The sequence below is a fragment of the Podarcis liolepis genome (genome assembly GCF_965112155.1).
Source record: "Podarcis liolepis genome assembly, chromosome: 6".
Taxonomy (NCBI): Eukaryota; Metazoa; Chordata; class Lepidosauria; order Squamata; family Lacertidae; genus Podarcis; species Podarcis liolepis.
The window spans coordinates 22,163,874-22,187,133 of NC_139559.1; the positions used below are offsets into that span (position 1 = coordinate 22,163,874).

General features: G+C 42.4%; 1 protein-coding gene across 3 annotated transcripts in view; it reads left to right on the forward strand.

Annotated features, from left to right (window-relative positions):
- SLC13A3 (solute carrier family 13 member 3) overlaps positions 1–21,265 on the forward strand; it is a 43,638-nt gene extending 22,373 nt beyond the window's left edge. For all 3 annotated transcript variants that reach the window (XM_083508080.1, XM_083508082.1, XM_083508081.1), the window contains exons 6-13: positions 93–218; positions 4,285–4,377; positions 10,327–10,431; positions 11,746–11,843; positions 12,795–12,907; positions 14,947–15,108; positions 16,477–16,614; positions 19,229–21,265. In XM_083508080.1, the coding sequence (XP_083364206.1) occupies positions 93–218; positions 4,285–4,377; positions 10,327–10,431; positions 11,746–11,843; positions 12,795–12,907; positions 14,947–15,108; positions 16,477–16,614; positions 19,229–19,411 (1,018 nt within the window). In that variant the 3' untranslated portion in view covers positions 19,412–21,265. The remainder of the gene's footprint in view (positions 1–92; positions 219–4,284; positions 4,378–10,326; positions 10,432–11,745; positions 11,844–12,794; positions 12,908–14,946; positions 15,109–16,476; positions 16,615–19,228) is intronic.
- Positions 21,266–23,260: the final 1,995 nt, after the last annotated feature.

Consider the following 23,260-nt stretch of genomic DNA (forward strand, 5'->3'; position numbering starts at 1 on the left):
GCTGGCCTTGGTTGCATATTTCAGATTCTTTCTTCAGTTTATCCAAATGGGTTTCTCCACCTTACATTAATCAGGTTTTCTCCTTCTCAAAGCTTTTTTCCAGGGTGTGACGTTGTGAATTTTGGCTCTTGGTTTGTGTTTGCCTTTCCCTTAATGCTGCTGTTCCTTCTTTTCGGATGGCTCTGGATCTCATTCCTTTATGGATGCATTAGCTTGAGGTACTTTCATGTCTGATTTATTTGTATGGTTTAACATTGATGGAAATTGTGGTGAAGGTAACCAGTTTAGCTGGGTCCTTATTGGAAATCTGATGGTTTTATGAGGGACCTATCCTTCTTTTGACTTGGGAACACTCCTGTCTTTCAGGTGTACATGTACTCTCTTGTTGCACAAGAAAAACTCTCTGTTCCTGTTTTTGAAAATGCAAATAATTTTTTAAAAAGAAACAGGAATAAAGAAAAACTAGATGACACTGTGCACTAATGGGGTCATTTCATCAGGGCAAGCATTTTGGCTTGGCAAAATGGGATGTGTCTTTTACAATATCTCATTGACAGGTCCTTCTTTTTTGCTTTTAAAGTTGGGTGAGGCTCTACATGTCACATCTTAATATTTCTGTTTTTGCACTTGAAAAATACAATTTGTGACTTTTTTGCTTGGCCACAAAACTCCAGTTTGAAGATACGCTTTTGAAGACACGGTGTTCAGAAACAAAGGAATTATTTTTAAAGAAAAAATATCCAAGCAGCTCATACTATAAAAACACACTTCTAAAGATAGCAGAACAATATGGAAACTTCATCACATGCACTAAGGCAGAGCTGATAATAAAATTACTTTCATTTTAATATACATGACTTAAGATAGCTAATTTATAAAGTTTAAATTTATTAAGCAAAGCAACCGTAGATAATAAAGATCATACAGTTCATAAAAAGAGGGAAAATGTCATAATACCAACAGTCTATGGGAAGGCAAAGAGTTTCTCTTAATATCATTTCAATTAGAATTCCAACAATAGTTGAAGAATTCTAATCTGTCCTCAAATAAGTTATTGCATGCATATTTAACTCATTTCCTTACTCGGAGCTGTCAGACCAGCCTATTTTATGAAGCATTTTTACAGCAATGGTCCTTTCCTATTTTCCCAGTAGTTGGCATAAGCACTTCATCAAGGAAAACAGATAGAGGTGTATCAAATGAATTCTGGTGTGGAGAAAGCGGAAAGGCCTCCTTCTTAGTACTAGAACTTGGGCATCCAATAATACTGAATGTTGGAAGATGCAAGATGGATGAACGAAAGTACTTCTCCACACAGTACCATATTGTTGAACTATAGAATTTGCTCCCACAGGAGGTAGAGATGGCTACCAGCTTGGTTGGTTTTAAAAGAGGATTAGACAAATTCATGGAAGATAAGACTGTCCTCCACCTGCACTGTCAGAGGTTGGATGCCTCTGAATACCACTTGCTGAGAATCATGGATGAGGAGAGCATTGTTGCCCTCAGGTCCTGCTGGCAGGCCTCCCATGGGTTGTCCACTGTGAGAAGGGAATGCTGGACTAGATGGACCAATAGCTTCAGTGCTGGGTGGTCTAGACAGTTCTCCCACACAGGGTGCTGAGCCAAGGGGGTGCAAAATTGAGAAGATCCATTTGGGGGTGCCAAATTTCAGCTCCATACATGGCACCATATTACGAAAGACTACCCAAGTCTGGCCCTGAGTAGCTTGATCCAGTAGGACTCTTCTTATGTTCTTATGGGATATTTTGGTGGTCTTCATGAGCACCAGACCTTTGAGGCCCACCCTTTCCCCTTGTGAATTCACATCGGATGCATTCTCTCACAAGATCACTGCAGAGGTGTCCTGACCACTGAGTTGGTGATCTCATTGCCCCAGAAATTTCTCAACCTTGTCACAAATGACCTTAAGGCAGTGTATATTGGTACAGATTTGTTGAGGTCCACAGAGTTTTGCTAATTTGTTGTAATGAGAGCAGGGTTCAAAGAATAAGGTTTTTTTTTTTTAAGAGGTGTTCTGTTGGTAATTCTACTAGTTACTGAATTCCTTGGATATTTCGACCTGACTGTTTTGCACTTGCACCATTCAGGGATTTGTGCATTTCATTGCATGGTATGGGACGTGTTCTGTATTTTTCCGGGAATGATGCTTTTTACTGTAGCTGTTACGTAGGTTAAGATATAAAGTCCATAGCTGGAAATTTGGCCAAGAACTGGTTACATTTGACAGGGATTAAACTTCAGTGATTTCATAAAACAATGTGTTAATCAGTAATTGAGCAGTAACATGGTTTTATTGTAAATCTTTTGCTAATCTGGGTACTTACAACTTGCTTTCCAACTTCGACATATTCCTTCACTTGCAGTATTTAAAACAAGAGGCATTGCTAGAGTTTGTTTGGGGGTTATTTCTTTGGTGGTGGCACAGAGATTATGAGCCATTTCTGTTTATTGTGCACTTTACACTGTTGTTGCTAAAATGCATTTCTGACATCCCATAGCCTTCTTTTAAGCCTGCAGTGCTATAGTAATTCCAACAAATATATGGCTCATTGAAGTGCCATTTTTTTCCCCATCAGCGAGATGAATAGTACCTTCAGAGCTACATTTTAATTCAGAAAATCAATGCAGGAGAATATACTGCTGTTGCATTCAGATTCTGCTTCCAGGCTTCCTATAGGTAGCTGGTTGGCCACAGGATGTTGAACTAGATGGGGCTTTGGCCTCATCCAGCTGGGCTTTTCTTATAATCTTACGAACATGTAATAATTGCATTATTTCAAAGTGTAACTCTATTAGTAATTTATATAATACTTTTCATTGGTATGTAAATATATATATAGTCCATCTTGCTGATCTACTCAGCAGGATATATAAGTCACTGTCCCCATTTGCACATGGCAAACTGAGGTCAAAAGAGAGAGATTTTCCCAAGACTATCCATATACTTTTACTGATGAGTAGGGATTTGAATTCGGGCCTCATAAGTGAAATTCCAAAACTACGTGCACTGGAGTACTGTGGCTCTCATTTCTGTTCTGTTTGTTGAATTGTTTTGAAAGGAATTGATGCTTAAGGCCTTTTTTTAAAAAAAAAGAAAAAGAAAACGGGGTAAGAAAAAACCAAAACCAAAACCGTACATTGCAAATAGATTCCCCCCCCCGCTACCTCACTTTTTAAAATCAGAGACTCAAAGTAGATGCCAGTTTCCAAAAGAATCAAGCAATTGACCCTTTCCTTCAGAATTCTGTTCATAGTCATATGTTTGACTGGTTCGCAAACATTGGGTATACTTTATGTGATTGATGGAATCAAACTAGCTTTGTAGGTTTAATGAAAATCTAAGCAGTGCCAGAAATGTATTAAGCAGCATGACGCAGTTAACCTGAAAATAGTTCAAGATGAAATTGCCCTTCATATGGACTCCTAATTGTGTGAGGTGGGTGGAGGAGAAGGCAGGTCAAACTGCAGATGTGCACTGAAGTTGCCTACTAAAAAAGGCTGAGCCCTCACAGTAGCACATTAGTATTTCAGCCTTTGAGCCTCAAAATTCCTTATGCTTTGTTTCATCATCAGTGGCACATTTTGCATAATTACTCACTTGTTTTCTGGCTATTCTAACGCCTGAAACATGGAGCCATCCTATTTTTTGACGTCCTCTGAATCAGAAACCTAACAATGGCTATCTCTAGAGAGGGTGCACGGAGGGGATAAATTACTGCAGAAGACAGAATGAATTTGCCCTGATTTTTAAGACAAATCATTCCTATGAATGCATGCTCTGGTGGTTCTCCTGTGACTGCGAGAGATGTGTCTTTTGCATAATGCCAAGAAGATGAAGTTACCTTTGATGACAGGATGAGAATTTGGGAACATAGAATGGGTTATCATGTTGTGCGAAACTGACCAATAAATAAAAATAGTTAACTGTCTTTCCTAGCAAATGGTCCTAAGGTAGTGTACAATTCTAGCTATTTGCTAGTTTTATTTTTTATTGCAGTTTCTTAGTGGTGGTACATTTAAGGATGAAAATGAAATCACATTAAGGGCATAAAACTGAAACCTTAAAACCATAAAACAGAGAGTAAAAACTGGAACCTTCAAACAGCAGCAAGGACATTATGCAGTCAAATGCCTCCTGAATGTAACGACCTTAAATCCATTTATAAGCTTTCTGCAAGATAGTTTGATTCAGTAATATTTATGAATGAGAGTACCTGAGGTCGTGTGAACAAAGCATTTTTCCCCTCTCTTGTTGTTGAGCTGGAGAAAAAAGAAATCGGAGATCAGAGCTGATGCAGAAGCCAGAGCCAGGACAGTGATAAGGGATGATTATCGGAAGCTGGGACCAGTAAAGTAAGTCACAAGGAAAGCCATACAAGACTCAGTCAACTGTGTTTAAACCTGACTGTGGGGTGGAGAAATGGCCTTGGGCGGGGGGGGGGGGGGGCAGAGTTTGCTGGGGGAAATTGATGTGTGTCTCTATGTGTGCGTGAAGGGTTAAGCACACTCTTCTCTCCTACACACACACAGAGGTTATTTCATCAAATTCAGATTTGGGAGCACACATTCACCAAGGTAGCGTTTGGTTCCACTGTGTGTGATAATTAAATATGTGTGTGATATTTCTTTTTTTTTCTTTTTAAATAATTTTTATTCATTTTTAAACATATTAATTGTCATACATACCACAAACTTTCACATCTTATACAATCTTTTTGGACTTCCATCAGCACCTCTGATGATCCCCCTTTTTTATCATTTCTTCATTTCTTAAATTCATATTGCCTTTAATTAACTAACGTCTTCCTTTTTATCCAGTTATGCAATAATTCAAATTATTCACCTCACAAAGCTTCCTGCAAACCTACAAATGTAATCTGGTCATCACAATTACTTTTCAAATAGTCCGTAAATTTACACCAATCATCTGTTAATCTCTGGTCCCGCCGGTTTCGAATTCTTCCTGTTAGTTTGTCTAATTCTGCATAGTCCATCAATTTCATCCAATCTTCTTTCACACACGAAAGAAGTGTGTGATATTTCTTTTGTTTGTCTGGTAGTCTGGGGTCAGTTTCCGTAGTTCATGAATGCCTATTCCATGGCCCTCCAGGTATTTATGGATTCCAGTTCCCATCATTCCTCACCATTAGACATGCTGGTCAGGGCTGATAGGGGTTGCAATGCGACACTATCTGGAGGGCAACAGGTTTCCCTGCCTTAGACAACCCCAAAGTTTTTCTGCATTTTATCGGTTACCATAGGATAAGCATTTTTCTTGTTTGTTACAGCTTTCAACTACTTCAGCCACAGCTGAAAGAAAGTTTAGCTCAGGCTATACCTCTGAAGCAAATCCTAAACTGCAGAGTCAACTGGAGACTTTACAGTTGATGATGGGCTGCTTAATTACTTCTGCTAAATTATTTATGCAAGGAACAAACTTATTCTCTAATTAGCCAGTCTAGTGCATTTGGAAGCATTTGTAGCACACTCACGAACAGTCCCAGAGACAAATGAAGCACTGAAGCCATGACAGGAGTGAGCCAGCAGTAAATTACACCAACGAGCTGGAGTTAACTCCTTTTTAAAAGCAAAAACAGGATCTGCGCAGGAGTGTGAGGCCTAAGGAGCACAGCAACTCATTTCCAGCAGGTCTTGCTCCCATGAAGCAGTTGCTGAAACTGAAGTTGCCCAACTCCCCACAGCTGCATAAGTCCCCTCTTATCCAGGGTTTTCTCCAAACAATCTGATATTGCACCTGCATGAAGCTAACTTTGCCTCCACTCTTTTTATGCCTCTTCTGACTCTGGGAGACTAGTGGAGAGGAGAGCTGGTCACAGCAGGAGGGGGAGACACCCATGCCTCTTCACCAGCCAGACTCATCCCTGCTTCTTGGCCTCCCTCCTCTCCAGCCTCCACTTCTACCGCTGATTCTGGACTGCTTTCTGCCACCGACTCCCCCTGCTCACTAAGCACTGTTACCTCTTCAGCTTCCGACACCTCTTCCCAGTCTTCTCTCACTTCTCCCTCTGACCACTCATTGTTATTCTACCACCAATCCCTCAGATCTGAGCCTTCTTTCATGCTTCCTCCCACCATTCCTCTGCAGCCAATCAGTCCGTGACAAGATATCATGAATAATCATTTATGTAGTCTGTGTGAGAGATAGAAAAGTTGCATGCAGATTGCAAGGGGGAAATCAAGAGGATTTGGCTTTCTAAATCATTTAGTGTTTTGTTTTGTTTTTGCATATCACATTAAAGCCGGCATTTTATTTTTATTTTTTTTATTATGAAATTTTTATTTAGATTTTCTGTCATACAACTGAAAAGAGAATACATAACAGAAAAGAAACATTAAATCATTATACATTAAATCATTATACAATATCCCAAAAGAAAAAAAAATAAACAAAATTAAACAAACCCACCACCCTGTTTAGCGTCCCTCAAATTGCTACTCGTCTTGTCTGGAATCAATTTTACCCTTATCACTGCATTCTGATTGTTTTTATTTTCTCTATATACATATATATCTCTTTGATAGATTATTGTTTTGATGCATTTGCATTCTTAGTCTAAGCATATTAGCATGTATTTTTAGAGCAGTATTTTGTCAAAGCATTGCCATTCATTTTTTAGTTTTTGATTTGACTGCTGTTAATTTAGCCAATTTTAAATATTCGTTTAATTTAAGAATCCATTCCTTCTTGGTAGGTAGCTATTTAGCTTTCCATTTAGATGCTATTACTATCCTAGCTGCAGTGGTCGCATATAAGAAAATTCTTTTTTTTGATTTCGGTATTTCTTTTCCTAATAGGCCCAGTAAGTAAGCCTCTGGTTTTTTCATTAATGGGATTTTAAGCATTTTTTTCAACTCCTCATGTATTTCTCCCCAGAAGTACTTAATTGGGGTACAATTCCACCACATATGCATTGGTGTTCCAGCTTCATTGTTGCATTTCCAACAGAGGTTGGATTTCAGTTCATAGATTTTTGCTAATTTGACTGGTGTTAAATACCACCTGTAGAACATTTTGATGAAATTTTATTTTATTGTACTACAGGCGGTAGTACCTTTCTGCCAAAGTTTCTCCCATTGCTCTAAATATATTGTATGGCCGAAGTCTTGCGCCCATTTAATCATTTTCTCTTTCACTTCCTCGTCGGTCATGTCCAGATCTAGCAAAAGGTTATACATTTTAGATAGTATATATATATATTTTTAATAGTGCTTCAGACATTAATGAATTCTCTTTAGTGAAGCCTTTCTTTGAGTCTGAATTAAAGACACTTCCAAGTTGTATATGTTGCCATCTGTCGGAGACATAATGCCTTATTTCTTCATATGGTCTTCTTCTTAATTTACCTTGATCTTACATTATCAAATCTCTATATGTTGTCCATTCCTTGTTCATGTTTAATTTTTTCATGGCACGGGCTTCTAGAGGTGAGAGCCACCATGGTGTCATTGGCTCCAGTCTCAATTTGTACTTGCTCCAGACTTTAAATAATGCATTTCTAATTAAATGGCTGTTGAAATCTTTATGGGCTAAATCATTTAGTGTTAACCAGTCCTTTCTTTTTCAGATATAGTTGGTGCTAACCATTTCTTAAAAAGGCACTTTCATTAGCTGTTACTGTATTTGAGCACTCACAAATAACGGGATGCTGTAGACCTAGTTAAGTCTCCTTGCTAGCATCACTGAAACGGTTTGTTGCCACTGACGTGAACAATGTTTACTGCTGACCAATCTGTCCTGTCAATCACCATAGTCTTGTGGCAGCCTAAAAACTGACAGATGTATTGTGTCATAAGTCTTCATGGACTAGCGTTCATCTCTATGACAAGTTTTGTTGTTGTTTAGTCGTGTCTGACTCTTTGTGACCCCATGGACCAGAGCATGCCAGGCACTCCTGTCTTCCACTGCCTCCCGCAGTTTGGTCAAACTCATGTTTGTAGCTTCGAGAACACTGTCCAACCATCTCGTCCTCTGTTGTCCCCTTCTCCTTGTGCCTTCAATCTTTCCCAACATCGGGGTCTTTTCCAGGGAGTCTTCTTTTCTCACGAGGTGGCCAAAGTATTGGAGCCTTAGCTTCTGGATCTGTTCTTCCAGTGAGCACTCAGGGCTTATTTCTTTAAGAATGGATAGGTCTGATCTTCTTGCAGTCCATGGGACTCTCAAGAGTCTCCTCCAGCACCATAATTCAAAAGCATCAATTCTTTGGCGATCAGCCTTCTTTATGGTCCAGCTCTCACTTCCATACATCACTACTGGGAAAACCTTAGCTTTAACTATTCAGACCTTTGTTGGCAAGGTGATTTCTCTGCTTTTTAAGATGCTGACAAGTTTACTGGTCCACAAAAGCTTATGCCTTAATAAAGTTGTCCTTGCTGGGGCTGATGGGAGCTGTAGCTGAACAACATCTGGGGGGCTATAGATTCCCCACACTTGCCCAAGACAATCTGGGTGTGCAGTACAGGCAGAGAGTCCTCTCATCCCTGCCCTTTGAGAGCTGCTAAGTAGATCCTGCTCATAGTTCCATCAATTAATTATCCAGTCATGGACCTTCAGAATAGGACCTTCTTACCAGTTGCTCCAACCCCTCTGGGAGGCGGCATGCTTGGCTACTATCATTGGCTACTTTTAGAAAAGTAACAAAAACTCATCTGATAGTTTTTGAGACTATTATCTGATAAAACTGCTGCAGGCTAATTTTAGTTGTTGATTTTGTTCTTCTGCTTTATCAGTTACAAAGGTTGCATTCTCTCCCCCCCCCCCTTGCAAACTGCTGTATTATTATTATTTTAAGCAGCACATAGCTATTGCAAAATAAATAAACCGAGGGAACCTGAACATATCTGGGGGGAAAGCACTTTTCACCGTTGGTGGATATTATGAAAAATTAGTGTCTACTGAAGCATTCATGTCACTATAAACCAGCAACCTGCAAAATATCATTGTAAGAATCAAAGGCCCTTTTTCCCATTCTAAGAGCATTTCCCATTCTAAGTCTATTAAACCAGCCATGGCCAATTTGATTAGCAACTCCAGATTTCTGCCAAATGGTTTATGTTCCTTAAATCTAATGTTTTGTTTTGTAATTTGGTTCCTAATCTTCTCTTGATATGTAAAACCAGGAAGAGAAGAGTACAATTTAATGATGCCCCATTATAAGGCAGCTTTCTCATCCTATTCCGTCCTCAACTTCCAAAAATTGAGATTTCAAATAATTGTTTCATGATTTTCTGTTTGTGGTTAGAATGTCACACACACACACACACACACACACACACACACACACACACACACAAAATTAAGGCAGCCAGGGAAGGGGACAGGCTCTGTCCCTGCCACTCTCTCTCTCTCTCTCTCTCTCTCTCTGTGTGTGTGTGTGTTTGTGTATGTGAGTGTGTACAAATCCACCCACCCTTCTTTCCCTGCCAGGGACTCAAGGTGGCTTGCAGATCATGATGCTTTTTGCTTGAATGCCAAGGCAAAGGCCCCCTTTGACTGTGGCTGGATAGCTCAGTCGGCAGAGCATGAGACTCTTAATCTCCAGGTCATGGGTTTGAGCCCCATATTGGGCAAAAGGGTTTCTGCCTTGCAGGGGGTTGGACCAGATGTCCCTGGTGGGTCCTTCCAACTCCTATGATTCCATGCATACCACAGTGCAAAGTACAGAGGCCCCATGTGTACCAGCTGTACTTGGTGGGGGCACTGTTCTAATGGACAAGTGTAGATAAGGAGGAGGTCCTGCCCATGCCTTGCCACTGGTGTGTTCATTCCACATGAGGGATAAGAGCCTGAAATGGGCTAAAGTCTGTGGTCATTGAAATCTTGAAACCTCCCACAAATGATCACTCTTCTGCTTTCTATCACATTCATCGTTGTAAAAAACACACACCACACAGTCAAGTTGAGCAACCATGTGTTTCTTCTTATTGCATGATTTAGTTATAACATGGGAGGCCCAAGTTGTTAATCTGAATGCCTGCAGAGATATGCTGAAACACAAATATCTGCTCCTATGTATATTTTACAATTCCCCTCTATGAACTTCAGTGCTAGAAAGTTTGCTGACACTCGGGTTATATTTTAATTTTGGAAATGTGTATCTAGCCCAAGGCCACTTCTGCATTTTGTTCTGAAACAATCAAAATTCCCCTTTGCTCTTTTCTGTGCAACATTGCCAGCCTTCCTCAGATTTCCACCTACTGGTCACAGTTGAACTCATCCTCAAGCAAGACTGGGGGAAATGATGTCTTCATTACAATGACTTGCTGCATTTCCTTCCTCTACAGGTTTGCTGAACAGGCAGTATTTGTACTTTTCTGCTTATTCGCAATCCTGCTATTCTCCAGAGACCCTAAGTTCATCCCAGGCTGGGCAAGCTTGTTCACACCAGGGTAAGAAATTTATTTCTGTATATTTCTGTCAGGCCTTTGTTCTCCATCCCCCCTTCCACACAAACACCCCCCCCCCTCGCACCAGCATTAATGTTTCATTTAAATGCTCATCTCAAGGGATTCTCTCAGAGTTTCTTTTTTGCCTGGGGCAGACATAGTATTCCCAGTCCCCTAACCTTGGGAGATGGTTGTGGCTGTGGGCCTCTTTGATCAGTAGTCAATCCATCAGTTATCAAGGGTCAAATTGAAGGTGGTTAACCTTTCTGAGACACATGTGCTTTCTCTTGCTTCTCTCTTCAGGTTGCATTTTCAAGGCTTACAGTTTGTTTTCTAGTAGAACAGTTGCCTGGTTTAGGACTGTAACTCACAGATTTAAAAACGGATTTACAAATTGTGTGTGTATCTGAAGATAAATAGGGACATAGAAAGCTGCCTCAGGCTGTGTACACATTGCCGTTTAGTCTGGCTCTGGTGTTCTCCCACCTCTGTTTTTCTGAATTTGCATACACATCATATTACCCAGGATGCAGAGCTATCCTGTAGTTTCTTGAGAAATAGTGCTGTTCCATGCATTTCCCCTCAAACCAGCTTCAATCCAAATGGAGAACTCAAGGTCACATTCACATCACAGTTAAGCTGAGGTGTGTACATTTGGGAGTGCCATTGCACATGTGCAGATGACAGCAGAAACTGAACAGGTTATGTGCCTTGGGTGAAGACACCCCTGCTCTTTCTCTGGTGCGTACAGTCATGTGTAAATGTGACTTGAAACACAGTGGGAGAATCAACCTCTAGAATGGTTTAAGCCACTAATGTGTACATACAACTTTTGCACTGAGTCAGACCATTGGTCCATCAAGCTCAGTATTGTCCACATTGACTTGCAATGGCTCTCCAAGGTTTCAGACACAGAGAGTTGCATCCACACTTCCATCTGACCCACTGCTTCCTCCGGAGGAAACCTACGGTTTAGCACTGAATCAGAACCAATGGCAATTGGGCCTTCTGTGGATTGCTGTTTGTTCTGATTTAGCACTAAAGAGCGAGTCTTCTGGGGGAAGGCAGTGGGTAAAGGCAACATCACTCATCACCTAGAAAGCTTGGGACAAGTGGAAAGCTGTTAGGACCTGTGTTTTCTAGGCATGGGAGGAGTAGAATTGTGGACGAGCCCAGAATATTTCTTAGCACTCCCTGGTAATTCCAGGAATTGAGTCTGGGATATCTGCATGCAAAGTCACTGACCTTGGTCTCCTTTGACAAATGTTTCTTCTCTTTCACCACTTATTCTTGAAATTCTCCCTCCCTCCCTGTTAGGTTTGTCACCGATGCTGTTACTGGAGTCACAATAGTGACAATATTGTTCTTCTTCCCGTCGAAAAGGCCGTCCCTTAAATGGTGGTTTGACTTGAAAGGTAAGCTTCTGGCTTTTGAAACCCTTTGACCTAGTTCTTCTGCTTTCTGTAGAATTGACTATAAAACTAGCCTTCAACAAGCACTAGGTACAGGGTCACTAGGTCACCATTTCCTGAATGACTCACCCATAGAGGAGCTTAGAGAACAATCTTACAAGGAAGAGAGCAAAGGAATAAGACTCATCTGTTGGCTCCTGATGTCCCAATGGGTCCCAACCAAGCATTAAAATACTCATCCCCTTTTCTTTTTAGAAAAGGGACACAGATATTCATCCTTTTCTGGTGCTGATTGGGAGATTTTCTCCCTGCCTAACAGTCCAAGGTTCTCCAGGCACCATCTACTGCCCGCCATCTATAGGTCCCTGGTGTTATCTTTTCTGCCTGTGAAGTGCTTCATGCTACGAAATAAACCAGTGTGCTCACAGACATCTGGAACATTGGTACACAGATGAAGTTAAAAACCTGGAAGATTGTGTGACTTGCTTGCTGTTCAACAAAAGCACATCATACGAGGACTTGAGCAATTGCAAGGAATAGCTCTATGAAGGGTTAAGAGAGAAAAGTGGAAGCTATCTCTTGTTCAGCCTTCATGCGTTAATAAGGCCTCTCTTGTGAAATAGGGTACCTTGCTTTGCAAAAAAATCCTTTTATGACCTTTTATGGATGAGATCTGGGTTTTCCTTTACCATACATCTCACAATCTTTGAGCTGCGAGTAGAAAATTAACGTTGCGGTTAACTTAGATCCAAAGTGCAAATGAAAGGGGGAGGGGGATGTCCAAATGTTGCTGGACTACAGCTCCCATCATCCCTAATCATTCCCCTTGCTGGCTGGGTCTGATGGGAGTTGGAGTCCCACAACATCTGGTGGACCACTGCTTCCCCCTCCCTGCCTTAGGCTGCGATCACAAAGTTTGCTAATCTCTCTATGTTCACAAACCTCTTTGTCTAGCGCCAAACACAGAGAACCAGCCCTTGCTGACTTGGAGAAAAGCCCAGGAAAGTGTACCATGGAATATAATCCTATTGCTTGGAGGAGGTTTTGCCATGGCAAAAGGATGTGAGGTATGCTTGTTAGAATGCAGCCTGTAAAAAAAATAAAAATGCACCACTTTCCATCTTTTCTAAAGGGACTGGGTTGTTGTTGTTTTTTAGGGCACCTGTCACGGACTGGTTGGATGCAGAGGAGTGGTGGGAGGCACTAGCTGGGGAACCCCCAAGGGAACCCCCAGGGGAAGAAGGCTCAAAGCCAGGGGATTGTTGGTGGGACAACAACAATCAGAGGGAGAAGAGGGGGAGAGAAGACTGGGAGGAGGAGGCAACGGAAGCTGAAGAGGCAACAGGGTTTAGTGAGCAGGAAGAGGCTGTGGCAGAGGGCAGTCCAGGATCTGAAGCTGAAGCAGAGGCTGGAGAGGAGTGGGGTCAGGCTGCTGAAGAAGCCAGGGAGCCTCCCCCTCTGCTGTGACCAGCTCCCCTCCTCCCTGGTCTCCCAGAACACTGAGAGTAATGAAGAGGGCAGAGCAAAGAGAGATAAGGTGAAGGAGCCTCAGGTTCCTGGGGAAGGAGCTGGGGGAGGAGTTTTCAAGAGCGGTGGGAACACAGGGAGCTTCAGTCCTCACAACTGTCTCCTTGGGGCAAGACCTGTGCTATGTTGGTTTCTTTGAATTAAAGAGTTAACTTCTCTGAAACCAGGTGTTTTATTGCTGAGCTGCTCCAGACTTTGGCTCCTGACAGCATCATGACACTTGATTACTGCAGAACAAGCTACATGCTACTTTGCATGCATGTTTGCATTCATGTGTGTGACTAATTCGGAGCATGACCAGCTCTCTTTTTTTAACCATTCTTACACACATACACAATGTTCTGGGAAATGGCCGCTTACCTGGAAATCTTGAGGAGTGATGGTTTGTGGGCTTAGCATGGCTGCAGTGTGGCCCAGAGCCATTTTACATCAATGGTCGTTGAGGCAACGCCTGCTTCTTCCCACCATGGTCATGGATCAGCTGACTGGGGACCATTTTCAAACGAGCCTATCAGGAGGCTGCCTGGAGGTGAGGTTGTGGCAGCGGACCTGAAATATGATTTGACCTGCATCATAGGGCGACACTCAACCTAGGGCCAGCTCAGCCCTCTCATCTGCCAGCTGGCAAGCTGTTTGATGTCAGATACATACCCAATGCCTTCGCCAAAGTCTACTTAAAATGTTGTGGCCTACTTCAACCCAAGTGGAGGTTTCTTCCTGTGGTAAATGTTAGCTTTGCTGGGGGTGATTTTAATCAAGACTAGAGCCAATCCCACCAGCCTGTTTACACTGCACTGCTATTGACAGGAGATCAGATAAGCCCCACAGACGACTACTGCATTTAATGTAATGTGTAGTTCGGGCCTAAGCGCTAAAACAAACAATACTTTCAGACGTGGAAGAGCCTTGGTGAGTTGATTTGCCTGCTCATTTTCACATGCTAAAGTGGCTAAGTAGTGTTTGCACATTTTGTTATCCTAGGAAACATTACAAAACCAGGGTTTTCCAGGATGTGGCCATAATCTTAGTACCCTTGCAAGGCCAAATTCACCACAATGCATTTGAGGAGAAAGTCATCTTGTGGTGAATGTTCAACTTCAAAAATGGTCGTGGGAGTTGGCTTTCATTTGCAGTAGATTTGTGTTTTAAGAGGACAAATGTCCCACAGCTCATACAAGCTGACAAAACTACCTCAAAGGAAGCTCTCTCATACTTTGATAGCTTGACCATTGGTATCATACTGCCAGTGCTAAGGAAGATTTTGCCATGTGTGGAGCATATATGTGGTAGTTTGGGTATTAAAATGGCGCCTGGGGGAGGGTAAATTTCAATTGCAAGTGAAATGATCTGTTCCTGAGTTACCATCTCATGACGAGAGCTGAAAAACACAGCTAAGAATCAGCCACCATAGAATCACTTGTGCAAACTGTGATTGTTTTTATATGTTTGTTTTTAGTATGATGTTTTATTTTTTTAATCATATTGTTTTAACAATGGTGTATTTGCTGCCCTGGGCTCCTTTAAGAGGATAGGTGGGCTTTAAATTTAACAAACACAGAAATTTTCTACCCTGCTATAGGAGTCTGGCTTGTCTATCTGGATTGGAGGCCAGCTTGACCCTCTGGAGAACCTCCCTCCTGCTGTTGCTGTTATTCTCATTACGGCAGTGATCGCGTTATTCACAGAATTTGCAAGTAACACAGCCACAATCATAATCTTCCTGCCTGTCCTGGCAGAACTGGTAAGGGGCATATGCACACCTTTCAACCAAGGGGTTAAGTTAAAGGTATGAATGTGAATGAATGTTTATTATTACGGCTGGCGGATTTTCGTGATTGGCGCGATCGTCATTGCCGAGGCGTAGCAAGGTCAAGTGGTAAAGGTAAAGGGAGCCCTGACCATTAGGTCGAGTCGTGACCGACTCTGGGATTGCGGCGCTCATCTCGCTTTATTGGCCGAGAGAGTTGGCGTACAGCTTTTGAACTGGACTTGGGCAGCACAGCTCTTCAAATAGAGGACACCTTCAAGTAGAATAACTCTTTAGATATAAGGTAGTCCTTAGCAACTTGAACACATGGCTCACCCTAATCTTGGGTGGTAGGAGGAAGGTTGGTCTATATCATCATCATCATTATTACATCCCACCCTTCACTCAAAGATCTCAAGGCGGTGTACATTTGGTTTCTCTTCTGCATTCTGTCCCTCATTAACAACAACTCCATGTGGAATAACTAGTGGGAGACTCAAAAGTACTTTTCAGCTTTACTTCTGAAAAATATTACTAGGCTGACACCTCAAGGTAGACAGCCAGCTTTTGAACCCACAGAGTCCACATGTACTATTCTCAGTGAACAGCATGCCCTCTTCTGACCTGCTTATTCTGCCTGAGGAAACTTCTGGACTCAGCTGAATAGGATTTTGTGTTATGATTGGGCTTCCTTCCACAATTCCCCATATTCAGATAGCCAGAAATAAGGCTCCTTGTGCCTATTTCAAGAAGGCTCTCTCTCACTCTGTGTGTGTGTGTGTGTGTGTGTGTGTGTGTGTGTGTGATGGAAAACAAATCTCCAGTGGCCTGTTTCACACAACACGATAAACCAAACTCTGGTTTACTGGGACCACACAAACATGCAACTTGCTGGAGAGGAGCTCACAGCTTTACTCCTCCCTAGCCTTTTATTACTCCCACACTGCGGACCTTAAGTTGTTCTTGGACACTAGTTCCCATCAGCCTCAGCTATCATCGCCAATAATCAGGGATGATGGGAGTTGTAGTCCAGCAACATTGAAAAAGATGCAGGCTCCTCATTCCTGGTCCAGCATGTTCTATCAGGATCATCTAGAGCAGGTGTTGGGAAACCTTTGACTTTCCAGATGAACTGCAACTACCATCAGCCCCAGCAATCATGACTAATGGGCAGGGTTGATGGGAGCTGTAGTTCAACAACATCTGGAGGGCCAAAGGTTTCCCATGCCAAATCTAGTGGAAGCTTTCAGAAGGAACTATGATCACACAAAAACTTCTTTGCAGTCTTTTCAAGAATCTCATGCGATGCTTACAGTTCAGCTAATAAATCATAACACATGCACCCCTTTTGTTTTTTTCAAGGCCATTCGTCTGAAAGTGCATCCCCTCTACTTAATGATACCAGGAACCATAGGATGCTCATTTGCTTTCATGCTTCCAGTCTCTACACCCCCAAATTCAATTGCCTTTGCTTCTGGGCACTTACTGGTTAAAGATATGGTAAGTAATTTTACATAGTAATCACTATCAATAGCTTAATTATCTAGAGCAGGAAAAGGCCATAGAGGTGAAGAAAGGGTGTTCAGTTCTCTTCCCCTGCCAAACTTCCCCAAAACAGCCTCTCTCAGGAGCTGCTATTTGTATTTCAGGGGAAGCTCGCCTTGGTTCCAATGGAGGCTTCCCTTGAGATGCAAACAGCAGCTTCAGTCGGGTTCTGGTTTCCCTTTGACTGCTATTTACATAATAAAAAGTCATGCACCTTACTTGCATTCACGCAAGTGATGGCATGTCTAATGTGGCATGCCCTATTCAACTATTTGTGCCCAGGAGAATGGATGACATCAAAACATCAAACTGTTTATTCCTTCTTCACTCACAGCAAATTATTGTTGGGTCTTCCAGCAGTAAGTTAGCACCAAATTATGTCTGGTCAACTGTAGAAGCACACTGGATGAAACACACATCTCTGCCACCACTTTCACAAGGTCTTCATTCCTTTCCAAAACGTGGGCAGAATATTACTAAATTTTAGGTTTGTTTGTTTTTGAAGGAATTGCTTAGCTGTGGGTGGGTGGCATTAGCAAGTTCAGCTGCGTGACAACCATTTTGGAAGTGGAGCTGAGAAGAACTGAGAAGGGGCAAATTCTGTTGCTTAGCTTGCTATCCACTTCCTCTCAACTTTGTTTACAAAATGGTAGCCAGGCTACCAGTCTCTCAGCTCAATCTACAGTGAGGGGAGTGCCTTGGATTTTAAAGCACAACAGACCAGGGGCTATGGTCCACCAGCTCTTCCCAAATTTGCCCCTGAACTTTGGGGAAATTTCTTCTCGCACCCTGAAAAACAAACAAAACAAAACAAAACCCTGAATGTTTCGCTGTGGTGAACATTCAGTGCAGGCCTAAGTAGGAGCCTATTCAGCAGCAAAGTGCCAATGTTCATATGTGTCTAAGACCAAGGGTACTTTCAGATTGGGGTTTAACACTGCAATGGTTAGGTGAGATATTGCCAACAGGACCCTGTCAACAGGCTTTGTAAATAGCTAAACAAATAACCCATAATGGATTTCATCTGGAAAGAGTAATTCCAGTTTTTGGGGGGAGGTGGGGTGAGATTCAGGCTGGCATTTTGATGTCAATGACATCATTTGGACACTGCAATAAACTTACATCCATGAGGAGCACTGATGCCACAATAAACACCCACCTGGAAGCACCCATAGCAGTTTTTCAGTATTACAGAAGAAATTAGGAATTAGGTGTGAACGAAATTTTCAGTTTTTAAGGTTCAGTAAGGTTTGCTCACAAATGTGAGGGCTGACAATGGAAAAGTTAATCCTCGTGTTTGTTGGCAAGCTTCTATATTTATTCTATTCAAAGAACATAATTCCAGCAGAGAACTAACAAGTAATTGCAGTCTCACCCCTGGCTCCTGTCACTCTTCATTTGTTTTCAAGTTTCCAGGGCTTGAGGGTATGAACTAACCAAAGCCTTGTTTAAAAAGAGATGGAAAACAGGAATTTACCAATTATTCCAAATGAATTTTTTCCAAGCAGATCACCACCAGATATTGCAGAAGAACTTAATTTTCTCACTTACTCTTACCTAAAATGCATAATACAAATGGTTACATTTCTGTCCTGTTATCAGACTTTGAAACAGCATGGAATTCCAGCACTAGAATTTCCTTGACTTCTCTGATTGGGTATGAGTTATTTGTCCAAACATGCTTAGAACAATTTCACTGATGGTTTTCATTCAGGAAGAGGCCTAGACGAAGGAAGGTTGGAAGAAATTGCAACATACTACCTTAGGAGAGATAGAATGCACATTTATAATTTAGTTAAACAGTCAAAGACAGGTAGGGAGGATCTGTCAAAATCTCCTTTGCAGCTTTACCAGCTTCCCTTTGAAGCAGGCTCTCTTTCTTTAAAGAGGATGGGATTTGTAAACCCCAATGCATTGTTCTCCATTATACAAAACCATTCACCCAGAAGGCAGGTTTAGCTCTAATGAATTTACAGGAGGGTAGAGGCTTGTTCAGGGACGCGGGTGGTGCTGTGGGTTAAACCACAGAGCCTAGGACTTGCCGATCAGAAGGTCGGCGGTTTGAATCACCGCTACGGGGTGAGCTCCCGTTGCTCAGTCCCTGCTCCTGCCAACCTAGCAGTTCGAAAGCGCATCAAAGTGCAAGTAGATGAATAGGTACCGCTCTGGCGGGAAGGTAAACGGCGTTTCCGTGCGCTGCTCTGGTTCGCCAGAAGCGGCTTAGTCATGCTGGCCACATGACCCGGAAGCTGTACGCCAGCTCCCTCAGCCAATAAAGCGAGATGAGCGCCACAACCCCAGAGTCGGTCACGACTGGACCTAATGGTCAGGAGTCCCTTTACCTTTACCTTTAGAGGCTTGTTCAGAGAAACTTCTTGACAGTTCAACAATGGAACCGATTACTTAGAAGGTTTGTGATTCTCTCTTCCCAGAGGGGAGGCTGTCTTTGGACAGCCACTTTGGAAAGCTTTGCGTTTTCTGCATCACACAGCAAACGGTTGGGCTCTATGATGTCACAGATCATCATGATCTCTAAATCTGTTCCACCCCTCGTGGGTATCTTCCACAGGCAAGGACGGGTCTGCTTATGAATCTGATGGGAGTTTTGTTTCTGAGTCTGGCTATCAACACTTGGGCCACGAGCATCTTTCAGCTGGGCAGCTTCCCTGACTGGGCCAACATCCATTCAGAAAACACGACCCTGCTGGTGGATGTGCAGAATGTCACTCTAAACTCAATGAGTAAATTATGAAGAGGACAACCTTGTTGCAGGAGGAGCGCTCCCCCTTCAAATTTGGGCACTGAATTAGATCCACAGCAAGTACAAGAACGCACAGGTGATGGCGTCGTTGATGCCCCTCCTTATTCAGGACTGCCATGTTCCTTTTATGTTTGTTTTTATAAATATTTGTGAGTACTCACTGGATAATTATTATCCACTCTCCACTTTCATGCCAAAAACCTCCCATCAGGCAGTTCTTAGGTAGGTTTAGACCTTAGTGCTGCATTGAATTCCACCCTTTGAGTGTGAATCCTAGGACACTGTGTGTAAATAAACTGCAAGCCCTCTGCAAATAGCTGCAGCGGATTCAGTGAAAAACTGCCAAGTCAGGAACACTATTAATACACATAATATACCCAATCAGATCATATCCATTATTCAAACGTCATGTCTTGTTAGACCTTGTACAACCATGATACTAAAAGCTGTCTATAGTGGTCTGTAGCCCAGATACTCACACAAAATGCCCCATAGCCAATGGAATATTGGAAGATGCCTTATATGGACCAAAGAATGAATGACGAGAATAAATTAGTAATGAAATTCACATATAAGGATACAAAACAATATGAAACTATGTTTCAATGGAATAAATAACCAATGTAAAACCTGAATATAAGCAGAAGCAATAAACCACCCAGATATCAGTGATGAACAATCCCAAATGCATATGTTGTAGAATACTACATAATCCAAATACTATATAGCAGTAGAACTGCAGGTGAATGATGAAAATTCACTGGGATGAAGGCTGATGTTTTAACCATGGCCGTACCAGATCCTTCCCCGGTACTGTGATCCAAGCTTATAAGCTTGCCTCATTTTAAAGTGGTACATATGTGTAGACCTATCTGTACTCATTCTACAGCTTACAAAAAATGAAGTAAGAACAATGGGAATGACTACTCCAGAGAAGTATATTGGTGACAACACAGGTGCTAGCCAGTAGGTGCTCTCCATAAGTAGCTTTGCCTATGTTCAGAACCAAACCAAACCAAATATACAAACTTGGCTTTTCAGAGGTCATTCTGGGACAGAAAGACATGTGTTCACACGGCCCATTGGAGGGCACTTCTATACTGACACCGCCGCTCTTAAATGTTACATCTGTCTTCATCCTGAGTGGACTTAATCTTTCACTCTAAGGCAGCTCTAGCAGCCACAAACAAATGGGAAGGGTTGTGACCTACCTCACAGGGTTGTTGTGAGGATGAGTGATATAATGGTGGTAGAAGTCTGAAGGGTTGTAGAAGTGATAAATACAAGTCACTCAGCTGCTGATGCTGACTTGAGAATTGTGGATAAGTGATGCGAATGTGCACCCTTAGCTGTGTGAAATATGTCTCTCTGTATTGGTCTTAACTATGCAAACCTTAAAAGTCTAAACTGTGGTGACTGGCATGCCAACCAGAGATGTGCTAATTTAGTGAACATTTCCAGAGGATTATTATTGTTGGGATTTAAGGGGGGGAGGGGTTGATTCTTTGATTTCTTTTTATATAAAACTGATTATTTGGGTACTTTCAATGAAAGTGTTTGTAAATGGACAGTGATTCTAATCACCTCTGTAATGCAAATTCTACCATTTGACGCTGTGTGTGTGTTTGTAAGAAATGGACTTATCGTTAATGAAATATCACTGCTGAAAGCATGTTTTGAAAGATACGACACTGGAAGTTGTGTTGGGGCTGGGGAGGAGGCTTAAAGGTGCATTCTTGATGTGATGCAGAAGGAAAGATTCAGTGGCTTTGTAATTCTGCTGCCTTGCCTTATTCAGGATCTGTTCCTGGACCACAGCTGGTGAATACAGCCATTAGATCTACATCGCTCTCTCTCTCTCCTTCTCTTTAATCACAGTTGCTTCTGCTTTGAAAACCGCATTAAAATTGCATCATGGATACAAGTGTAAGCAGAGGTCAAGCCAAAAGCACAAAAAATGCATCATCAACTAAGCATCATCAACTAAGATCACTCTTTGCTGCCCAAGCCTCACCATTATGAGAATTGAAAATGCAATGCATTCATCAGCCTCTTTCTTGCACTATTAATCTCTACACTTCTTAGTCTTAGGGAAAGTGTGGCACTTATGTCTCCTGCTGCACATTGTCATGGGTTTGTGAGCATTACAGGAGACAGTACTCAAAAAGAAATGTATCCCAATGGAAAATTTAGGATGTAATCCTATGCAGACTAGGTAAAGGTAAAGGGACCCCTGACCGTTAAGTCCAGTCACGGACAACTCTGGGGTTGCAGTGCTCACCTCGCTTTACTGGCCGAGAGAGCTGGCATTTGTCCGCAGACAGCTTCCAGGTCATGTGGCCAGCGTGACTAAGCTGCTTCTGGCGAACCAGCACCTTCCCGCTGGAGCAGTACCTATTTATCTACTTGCACTTTGACGTGCTTTCGAACTGCTAGGTTGGCAGGAGCAGGGAACAAGCAACGGGAGCTCACCCTGCCACGGGGATTCGAACCGCCGACCTTCTGATCGGCAAGCCCTAGGCTCAGATTACTTGGGCATAAATCATGCTGACCTTCTGAATAAATATGCATGGGATTGAGTAGATAGTTGGCCAAGCCATTGAAACCATTGTATTAAAGTGTATAGTGGCATTGATAGCTTTTAGGGCAACTTCGCAAGGATCCATATCTATTTTGGGTTGCAATGGCAGCAGGTCCATTGGGGGCCTCAGTCTATTTTTAGCCAGCCAGCCTAGGTCCTTACTTAGAACCAGATCAGGGGGCAGCACTGCCTGGCAGCTTTCCCCTCCACCTTTGACTCATTGTTTCCCTTTGCAGAAAGCAGCAGAGAGGAGGAGGATGGGGACAAAATGAGAAAGAGTTGGCTCTGCCTCTTATTTGTTCTGGCTACACCTGTGGTTTGGGCTCCATGTCTTCCACCCCACTCGCCCCAGTGTCTACCAGATGCCACTATTAGCTTTCTACCTTTGTGTGACCAGCCCTGCCGCTATGCCCTGGGCAGCAGAAATTTAAGCAGGCATAATTTTCCAGGAATAGGGTGTATGATAGGACATAATCCACTTTTTGAATTACAGTGGTACCTCGGGTTACATACGCTTCAGGTTACAGACGCTTCAGGTTACAGACTCCGCTAACCCAGAAATAGTGCTTCAGGTTAAGAACTTTGCTTCAGAATGAGAACAGAAATCGTGCTCCGGCGGCGCGGCAGCAGCAGGAGGCCCCATTAGCTAAAGTGGTGCTTCAGGTTAAGAACAGTTTCAGGTTAAGTACGGACCTCCAGAACGAATTAAGTACTTAACCCGAGGTACCACTGTACAGGTATCAGGCTGCAATTAAAAGCACAGGGGCAAGACCAGAAAATCTACAAACTTTATTTCTGTCTTGCCCCGTCTCCCCCAGGATTCTTGTATGTCCTTCAACAGTGGCCAGTGCCTGGTACTTCATTTTAACTCTCAGTTGGGAATATTCTCTTTCTTCCTTTTCTAATGGTTGTTTAGTCATTCCAAACCCTCAATTGCCCAAGCGCCTGGTAATAGTGCACAGCTGCAGAGGCAGCTATATCCAGGAAGAGGGTATTGTAAGTAGTATGATTATAGCCCTCCTAAATCTTATACTTTAGTTATTATCAAAATCCAATAATTGTCATGCAGACAACACAAAGGTATGATTCAACACACACACACCTCCTGTTTAGCAGATTTAATATATCCCCCCCAATCCTAGGTGATAATCTAAAGTGGTTATAGGGATAAGGAATTTGAGTTGTAATGGAAATGCCAGTTTGCCATTATCATTGTTTTGACCCCGGAGCGCACATGAAGAATTATGACTTGGTTTTAT